This window comes from Neurospora tetrasperma (genome assembly GCF_000213175.1).
Source record: "Neurospora tetrasperma FGSC 2508 unplaced genomic scaffold NEUTE1scaffold_4, whole genome shotgun sequence".
NCBI classification, from domain to species: domain Eukaryota; kingdom Fungi; phylum Ascomycota; class Sordariomycetes; order Sordariales; family Sordariaceae; genus Neurospora; species Neurospora tetrasperma.
In genome coordinates, this window is record NW_009799102.1 from 1,412,932 (window position 1) to 1,423,000 (window position 10,069).

At 52.8% G+C, this 10,069-nt stretch overlaps 1 protein-coding gene across 1 annotated transcript; it reads right to left on the minus strand.

Annotated features, from left to right (window-relative positions):
• Positions 1 to 256: 256 nt before the first annotated feature.
• Positions 257 to 9,895, minus strand: NEUTE1DRAFT_130399 (uncharacterized protein; the record flags this gene model as incomplete). The annotated part of the gene is made up of 10 exons (XM_009853739.1): positions 257 to 564; positions 662 to 4,558; positions 4,622 to 6,610; positions 6,684 to 6,798; positions 6,875 to 7,224; positions 7,292 to 8,794; positions 8,881 to 9,084; positions 9,525 to 9,561; positions 9,606 to 9,685; positions 9,857 to 9,895. 10 exons carry the CDS (start codon positions 9,893 to 9,895, stop codon positions 376 to 378), a joined length of 8,403 nt encoding a protein of 2,800 aa, XP_009852041.1.
• Positions 9,896 to 10,069: the final 174 nt, after the last annotated feature.

The window sequence follows — 10,069 nt, forward strand, 5'->3', positions numbered from 1 at the left end:
ATGTTTTGATGGGATGAGTATGTCAAAACCCGGACAACAACAAAGTCAAGAAAACGGGGTCAGCAAAAGGTAGAAAAAATACCAATCTAGTCATTATCATTATCCTCAGGCATTGGAAATAGTGGATTGCTGCGTGCGTATGGGAATAAAGAAAAACACAAGCGAAAATTGAAACTTATATAAAACGGTATATACATCCGACTATCTCACCTCTCATCGTCTCAAGTGCTTATACTCTTACTAGAATCTCCTCTCTCTCTCCGATTTCCTGGTCATATGTGACTCCTAGCTCTCAGCTTCTTCCCTTTTCATATATCCCACTTGACATCCTCCATCGCGGGGAATCATCTGGCTTGCGAATGGGCTCCTTGTGGCTCACCACATGCCATCCACTCTCTTCTTCGTTGATGCAGTGATATCGATTGTAGAAAGTGCGTGTATCGTCCTCACTAGGTGGCGTATATAATGCGACAGATATGTAGTCGATAGTGTCCGCTTGTGCGTGTTGCCGTCCTTATTTGTTTCTAGAAGGACCGCATTGAATGTAAAATCCTCTCGCTTGGTCTTGATCAGACTTAGATGATAATAAGCTATTCCCCAACCCACAATGTCAGTCAACTATCACTTGCAAGCCGCACCACTAAAAAGGACAAAAACTTACCTCAATCAACTTCTCAGTCAACCCAAAACATTGCCTATCCTGCTCTTGATGGCTCAAGTTAAAGCTGCAACTCCTCCACAGCCCACCAAAACCCATCTCATCCAAGATCTCGTTCAACATAGCCGCTTGCTCCATTGCCCCCGAAAACTTGGGGTTGTTCGTCAGCGTCTGCAGCAGCTCGTGCGCGCTCTCCAGCGTCGACGGGTTCTGGCAGTGCAGCACAATGTCGTCGAGAATACTGATGATGGGTCCACAGAGATGCATGATAACCGACGGTCTGCCGACGGCAATCTCGTTGAGCCACATCAGCGTGCGGTTCTGCACTGCATCCTCAAGATACTGAAAGTCTACGAGCTCAATGGCCGTGTTGAGGAGTAAGTCCTTGTCTTTGATGTAGTCCAAGTCGTTCGCACCGCGGCGAATGTCGATCGCTGACGTGTCGGCAGCTGCGGCTGCAGGCGAGGGTACTGCGTCACTGGCGACGTCCCCCACGAGAGGGTCACCGCCGGCTCCAAGTCCACTACCCAGACCACCGGCAGCAACAGAGGCAGAAACGGACGAGAACGGAGGCAGGCCGTTGCTGTTGGGGTTAACGTTGATACCCGCCGACCAGAGACTATCCCTAAGCTCATCCAAGTTGAGCGTCCTTGCTAGGATCAAGGCCATGTATGGTGATGCGCAGAGTTCCCTCATGGTCTTCAGCGGCTGCACCGTCGGGCTCAGGATTCCATCCGGAGTGGCATTTGCCACGGCTACATTCACAGTTGTCACAGTAAAAGTGGTCATCTCCAAAAATGTGGACAACACCCTCAGCGCCGTTGACTTGGTGACTGTGTCTGTCAATCCCCTGACCAAGCATGCGCACGCGGCAAAGTGGAAGTTCTCAGCAGTAAAGTGAATGCCGTATGCCTCATCGAGCAAAAGCGCGGCCTCCTCCAGCTGGGCCCTTCCCTGGAGAAGATAATGAACCATCTTCTCGCCCTTGAGGTCGCCCGTCGTGCTGATGTTGGTCAAGACCGACTCCAAGAACATTGCAGTGCAGTTGAACAAGTTGGGGGGCACCAGTCGGAGGAGAGACATGGCAAGCCAGAAGAGCTGCAAACCGTAACGAGACGCAGATGGCAGCTTGGACATCATCTTGGAGAGCGAGGTGACGATGGCGACCAGCATGTCACTGTTACTGTCATCACCAAAGCGGCCGATGCTGTTTCGGAGCGCTACAAGGACCTGGTAGAGCAGGTCGTCATCAACCTCCTCACGTGCTAGACAGCCCATGACAGTGAAAGCACGAGGCTGGATAGCAGGGTTGTTCTGGAAAGCTGTGCTCGCCACGAGGCCCATCCATCGCGACCGCCATTTGTTTGCGAGGTCAACAGTTGGAGCGGCAATAGAGCAGGTCTCGAACAGGAGAGTTGCTAGGTTTTCGGTGGCTGTCAAGGTAGCACCTCCGTCCTGGTTTGTTGATATCGATGCCCCATCCCGCGTAAACGTGACGTTGTTTGTGAAGAGGTCGCTCCGCGGATCCGACAACGTGTCCAGCGTCACCTTCAACTTATTCAGCCGTACCTCGTCCAAGGCAAACGAAGTACAAGCCGCATGTATGGTGTTGATTAGTAGTCGGTGGACCACCTGCCTGACGTCTGGATTGCCCGTATTGGCAAGCATGGTGACAATGTGGAATATTTCCGGCATGAACATCTCAGCTTGCTCGCCACTGTCAAACGACAAGGCGAGGCAGAATTGTAGCAAGACGCAGATTTCGTTCCATACCGAGTTGTCAGGTAGATACTTTGTCGGGCGCAAGGAAGACCGGTTTAGTGCCTTGCGTAGTCTGGAGATTATCCTTCCACGCAGGGTAACCGTGCCAATTCCGCCTGCTATCGAGGTCAACGTGTCTGTCTCCGCAATGCCAAATCCTCTGTTGAGTGCGGCCTTGATGACCTCCTCAAGGAAACTCTCAAGCAGTTTTTCGTCCTGCTGGATAGCAGGCCAAACGGATTGCTGCAGCTGGAAAAGAACCGCTGGGTCTGAAAGGGCAATGTCAATGAGCTTCCTTAAGACGGCTGCGATCTTTTCCATGCCCTTCTCCCCGTCCACCTCATTAGCGAGCAGAGACGGGCGCAACCCGGGTACCCAGGGAGCCATATAGGCGAGGCATAACGGCTTCTGCTCATCAGAGAAGCTGGGCCAACTGGCGAAGAACTCGTTCAAGAAGTCCCCAGTAAGCTGCGGTTCCGATTCGGCTAGCTTCTGGCTGATTTGGATGATGAACTGCGAAGCATCGCTCGGAACTGCAATGTCTTTGGTGCTGACAAGCCTCGAAGCAGCCTTGAACTTGAACGATTTGCACAGTGCCCCCAGCAAATTGTATGAAGATAGCCTGAGAACGGGGTCTGGGCTGGCCAGGTTCGTCAACGCCAAGTTTAGCAGAGTACCGGGTACATCCTGTGGCTTGATGAATCTTTCGTGTGGTTGCATCTGCTTTGGGTCCTTGACGTATTGCGCCTTTCTCATGCGAAGGAGACTCAAGATTTTGGCCTTCTCAGGACTCGTGAAATACATCACAATCTTGCCATTATCCGCCCTAAGACCAAACGCTGAATCATCCTCCGTCTGGATGGATGTTGGAGCCTCCTCAACCTCGCTCAGGCGGAAGGCATCGTTGATCACCACGCTAATCCGGGATGCTGGATATATTTCTTGCCTCTTCTTGGTCGAAACCCTAACGAAGCTTTTGCTGATCGACAGGGAAACGTCGATTTTACCCTTGGTCTTCGACAGCCGTGTGATGTTGAAGCCATCCAGAGTCTCGTCCATGAATTCCCTGGTGTCCTTGTTCAGGCTGAACTTTTTGTGGTCGAAATGGGCGTCATATTCTCGATAACTTCCAAGAAGATGGTATTCAATGTTGGCGGGGCTATAGATGCTGTTCTCGTTTCTAATCCAAGTCTTGAACACCTTGCGGAACCCCTTCTTGCAGGCCGAGTTCATGTTGAAGATGTATACGCGCTGGAGCTGCTTCGAGAGCTCAGTTGGTGTAAGCAGTTCGATTTTGCGCAGTAGACTCTCCGCTGGTTCGGACTGCACGTTGTAGAACGTAGCGTCAATGAAAATGCCAAATGGCCGATCCCAAAGTCGACTAGCAATCTTGAGATAGTAATACAAGTATGCATCAACGTCGGCAGATTCGGTGTCTATGTACCGCAGCATGATGCAGATCATCTGAATGCCGTCCCTGGACTCGCCAGCATCATAAACGGCGGGGGGTGGAGTCGACGAAGATTCGACACCGCGGAACGCATTGCGGAGCATAAAATCCTGGAATCTAGAGTAAACAGGTGGTAGGTTTGCCGAGATGTGTGGCCTGTTCCAGGTCACAGCCAGCGGCGGTGGTCCCAAATTCATGATGAGGCTTCTCAGGGGTTCAAGGAGGTTTGGCTTTCCTCTTGTGGGTTCGCAAGGTGATCTCACGAGGTCTCGCCTTTCAATTGAGGCGAGCCGTTGCCGAACTTGGTCCCAATGGTCATACAAAATCCTGTGAAGAGACACACAAGAACCAAAGTCAAATGACTCGTCGCTGTTAGGACGCTCCATGGTTTCGGGCTCGACCGAGATCTCCCTCAGAAAGGTGGTTACCCGATAGATATTCTTTGTCAAGAAGTCGTTCAATGGGAACATGAAAGGTTCCTTGGCGCCAAATAGAACATTGTTGGCCAAGTTTTGGATGACTTTAGCGATCAAGAGGAGACCACGGCGCATCTCCTTGGAAGGTGCCGTAGCAACCAAGCCCTCAACCTCAGGAGCAACAATGGCCGGGCAGAAGAAGCGCAGGAAGATGAAGGCGCCAACTGCTGTGTACTTAGCCTCAGAGAATCGGGGCATCACCGCTGCAGCAATCTGTTACATGCGTCGGATTAGTACTCAGTACTTGGCAGCAATCCGTGGACAGGAGGCACTTACGATACTGCAGATTTTCCTAAATGAAGGCGGTATCCTGGCCGACGAGGCGCAAATGTCGTCGATAAATACATTGGCCACGATTTCGAGCTGCAAGGCATTCTTCTGCAATTCCTCCGGTGAAGTTACCCTGGTCGGATCGAGCTCAAGATTGAGGTCTTTCGATGTTTGCATCAACCGGTCCAGTACCTTTTGCAGGGTAGCTTTGAGGTACCCCGCGCCTTTCCATTTCGCATAGATTGAGAGCATTTTGGTCGCGACGCAGCTCCTACGCAGCAGCTCTGATTCATTCTCCGTCTCCTCAATCTCCTGTTTGATCAGGGCCTCAAGGAGCACAAAACTTTGGCCTCTTGATTCGTAGATGCTAAGCAGCGCGATTGTCAGCTCATCCACCTCATGACTGGGGCAAACCGCACCCATAGCCATAGCCAGTGTTGTGTCGGTCGTCAGAAGGCTCAGAAGCTCATCGTATTTTTCATTCACCGCTGTGCTTGAGAGATTGTTGAACTCAGCCCCCTGTACCAAGATGTTATAGAGCACCCTAACAAATGCGGTCCGGATCTCGGCGTGTTCGTGGTATCCGACGTTGAGTGCTGACTTGAGTCCCACATCGATGTTGGCGCTCAAGAGATTGGACATGATGGTGATTGATAGATCGGACATTGACGGCTCTCCATCTCTGGAGGAAGAGCTACCGGTATGCTCGGACCGGAACATGTGCTCATATTGAGGGTCCAGAACCTCCAAAAACCTGCTGAAGTACGACTCGAACAGTTTCATTTTTCGCTCGCTGGTCGTGGCATCGTTCGTAGAGTCGTTCAGCTGCAAAGGTAGGCGATATGTAAGTTCAGCCAGCGCCTTAAGACATGCCCTGTCGAGATCCTTCTGCACCCTAATCATCTCGTCTTGGCGGCTTTGACCGAAGGCGCCCGCATCGATCCTGGGTGAATGAGGCCTCGTAACCCAGCTATAGACGTAGGCAAGAAGTTGGTTTCGGATGCGGACATCGTCACGGAGATTGAGGTGTTCCTTTCTTTTGACAATGGCCTCACAGAGCTGACAGATTTTGATTTTGACACGCAAACTGTTCGGCGAGTCTGGTACCCCGTCCAAGAACTTGGCGAAGCTGTACGTGAGTGAGTTGAGATGGAGCGAAGATGCGGCGCCAAGCTCAGTTGGCGTGTCGAGTCTTTCCACCAACGACCTAAGGAGCGATGCTGCTTGTTCGGCAAACATAATCTCGTTGTCTTGGCCCCTCGAGGGCGCCTCAAGGGCCCCAGTGAATAGTACGTCAAGTTCTGATTCGAGGGCTCTGAACAAGTGCTGATACAACGCAGGCGATACTTCGGTTGCGAGGATCTCCCTCATCGTCTCCCGGATCCTAACGTTAGTACAAGCCAGGAGCTGAATACTGAGCCTGAGGTATCGATTGAGGAAAGGTTCTTCGTGGTTGTCGGAGGACAGCCTGTCAATCCACCGCAACCCACTGACTGCCGGCTCCTCCAGAGTAGCGGCTTGCTCAGCCGTGCATATTCCGCCCAAGGAGGCGAGGAACCCGGAATAGTTGCGCCACTCAGCCACAACTCTTTCTCCCATGGACTCGGCCGATGTCAGAGATACATCCTTGGACAAATGAAGCCATCTCTCAAAAACGGTCTCCCACGCATTCAGAATACCGGCGCTGGGATACTGCAAGCGCCGTAGCAGTCCCCTGTTGCGCTTTTGGAAAGCAACGAGGCCGGTAAACCTAAAAGCCCGTGACGAGATCTCGCTGAAGATATCTGCATTTCGCAAAAGAGCCAGAGAGGGCTTCGATGCCGAGCATGCGGCAGCATCGATGATTCTGCATTCTTCGAGGAAGCTTCCAATGCAAGATGTCACTATCTGACAAACTTCAATCTCCGCCGAGCAAAGTGACACGAGGAAGAGGGTTTCCAGCTTTGTGGCTGCAGCTGTTCTTTCGGGAATGTCTTCGCAAATTTTAGCCAGTTCCTGCAGCAAAAGAAAATGAAAAAACACAAGTCAGTGGCTGGTTATTGCGAGGACCGAATCGGAGCTTACTTACCGGTATCGCTTGCAGGAGCATTAACCTCGAATCGAGGTACTCCAGGACTGATTTGAGGCCCGGAGCGGTTCCTGGCATGCCAGCTCTGTCGCATATTGACATGAGGATGAGGGACCTGTACGATTGAGTTGATGTCAGTTACGAACTTGATCACAGTACACAATAATTCTAGGATACGAGGTGAAACATACGTCAGCCGCCAGAAGCCCAGCTTAAATGCCGGCTGTTCTAGCCTCTTCGAAGCCCTCAATGATTGAAGGACCACATCGTTGGCATACAAGCGCTTGGCGACCCTGGTTCCGAGCCGCCTAACCGACTCGTCTGGCGCAACAACGCATGAGATCAGGGCTTCCAAATTTTCCTGGTAAAATCGATCGCGCTCGTTAAGATCATAAGGAGGCCCTTCAAACAATGTCATGGGGGACGCGTCCAAGAAGTTTAGAATATTGCAGATCATGTCAACCATGGAGGCGCTCTCAATCTGCTGTCGCTGCGTGATTTGCTCATCAACATAGCCCTGGATAAGGAGCATGGACATGGCCTATTTTCAGAAGTTAACAAACAGCGACGAAAGTGTAGGCCTGAACCAAACTTGAATGGAGTCTTACCTGTAGCTGCCCCTGAACGAAAGCCGAAGCCTTTGTGAACAATGGCTGGTACTTGCTGCTGTTCTCCAACCTGGCGAAGTGCGAGCAAGCCTGAATCACGGCAATTTTGAAGATATGCGGCGCTGATGGCGTAAGACACTGATCCACAAGAGAGTCCACGCAGCTATCAAAGCTCAGGTGCGTGAGGCTCACGAACGCTGCCGTCATGATGTCCTGTTCAAAGAATATGCCATCCGGGCCAAGGCCATAGCGTCGAAATACGGAATCGCGCACATCATCCTGGACGTCCATGGCATAACTCACGAGGGCCAAATCGCTGTCGGGATCGAAGTGTCGCGCGGCACGTAGCAGGGATACGAGACAGTAGACGGACACTTCGTTTCGGTTTCTAAGGGCCCTTTTGCGATCTTCGAGGAACGTAACTTTCTTGTTCATGCTTGTGCTCTTGGCTTCGCGCAAGTTACTGGCAACGTCAAACACATCCGGCAGGAGAAGTAGCAACGTCGTCTGTAGAGGATGTAGAAGGCCCCTTCTTCGGGTATTGTCGTTGCTGCCGTTTTGGGCATAGTCAAAGAGCGTATCGGGCGCATTGTCGCGGCGTCTGCGGCCCATGTGCAGCTCCACAAACTCATTGGGATATCGCTCCAACCACCGGGTTATAAGCAAAGGAGTGACGACGGCGAGGGTATTCTGGAAACTTTTTCGAAACTGTAACCAGCTGGAGTTAAATTCCGCGATAACGGCGCTGAGCTTCTGGAGGTCGACCCAAAAACATGCCGTCAGCCTCAAAACAATGAGAGCCGACCTTTCTTCCTCGGCAGCGGCGACATTGGGTATCGGCGTGCCCGGGCCAGGTACCGACTGACGGGCAACATATATGGTGTTCCTAAAGTACTCAAAAGAGGCTGACCAGCTGGAAGCTGTGACAAACTCGGCAATGGTCTTGACGTGAGCTTCAATGGCCGTGGCGTGAAGCTGTAGCAAGTGGCTGCTTTCTAGGGGTTCGTTGGAGGGCGTGGAGACAGGGGTACGCATAACCTCGTCAGGGAGACGGACGGCAGCCGGTTTGGCGGTGGTCTCGTCAAGGAGCGTCTTGGCGGGTAATGTATAGCCATCGGGATAGGGATCGAACAGTAGCTTGATGACCTCAAAGGTGCGGCGGACCAGGACGTCATCTAGAGGCTTAGGGGGAGGCAAGGCAGCACGCTGCGCAGAAGAGAGCGCATAGCTATCTCCGAGGCCATTTTCTGTGTGGGAGGGGCCCCAATGGCTGGCGCAACAGTCGGCGATCAATTCGAGAGCATAGATTTCGGACAAAAGGACAAGAGGCGGATGGTTAAAGATGGACCGGTATGGGCGAGCAAGGTCCTCGAGAAGACCAAGAAGGGCGTCGAGGACGAGGTTGACGGAGCCGGCGCTGACCCTGATGAGGGTGGAGCGGGTGATGGAGATGATGTCGTCGTGGTAGAGATCCTGGGCGGGAGCACCGGTGCGATGAGGCAGCTACATAACGGCACGGCAGCGGGGGGTTTCGGTCAGCAATTGTTGGGTTTAGTCATGGTATGTCTGTGATGGCAAGGGAAACGTACCCTGGTTGCGAGCCTCTCGACCAGGCCACCGACCAGGCCCGTGTCGCCGTTCATTGTGCTGTGAAGAGGGCGAGAGCGCAAGCAAAGAGAGGGGCGGACCGGTGTCTTCTCATGATGGGGTTCTGCGGTACCGGTCTTGTTGTCGACTGCCAGGACTGCCCAAGCTGCGCAGTACGGGCTTCTTGGCACAACGGGAAGCTGTTGCTGTTCGGTAGTAGAAGTACCCCAATGTGAGTGGAGGTATCTACTACTACCTATCCCCTGTCGCAACCAGCCTCACTCTCGGGCGGAAAGGGGCGGTCGGAACGGAAAGAGAGTGTGTATGTTATCGGCGTGGCCCTGGAGTGGGTGATTTGACGTCGTCGTCGTCGGCGGGTGGTAGTGTCGGCGGCGGCGACGGGTGCGTGATAAGACGCGGCGGCCGTGGGTTGGTTCGTGGTGATGGGTGTGTCGTGGTAAGGTGGTGGTGGCCGTTCTTTGGCTACTACTTTTCCGCTACGTACTGGCCCAACGCAACTGGAACCTTACGGGCAGCGGCAACGGGAACAACGTGGGACAAGCGAAGCGAGAGAGACGAGACGAGACGAGCGAGGGCGGTGGAGGTGGAGGCACTGAATGGACTCCTGGCACCCTCATCCACTTACCTGTCGGGCTCCTCTGATTGGCCAGATGGGAAGCTGCCTGATGCGGATACTCGAGACTTTTACTCCAACTCGAATACACACCGTGTGGTGATCGACTTTGGGCTTTCCTTTCTTCCTGCCCGCCCTTCAGAGAGCATGGACGGCAGCCGTGCAATTGAGTGCTGTGTGTGTGTGTGCGTGAGTCTCTACTTGTAACTGGATACATATGCAAAGTGGGCCGACCAAAATCGGGGGTGGGGTCCCCTGGGGCTTTCCCTCCTCCTCTACAGACTATTATGGAGCCTTCCCTTCGGCATGGGGTCCCCAAACCCCTGAACAAGTGGGACACACACCGAGATCCACGTCAGTTTTCGTTCCTTATGTTCGTCCATTCTTTACATCTTTTCTGGTCTAGATAGGTCGTGGACAACTGAAGATGTGGACTTGCATGTTGCAACTTGCATCAGTACGGTAGAGACGTTTTCCTGCTGCACTGCACGAAATCATCAGCCGAACGGCAATCCGCATGGACATGGGACCATGGATGAGCTACATTACGGAAGACT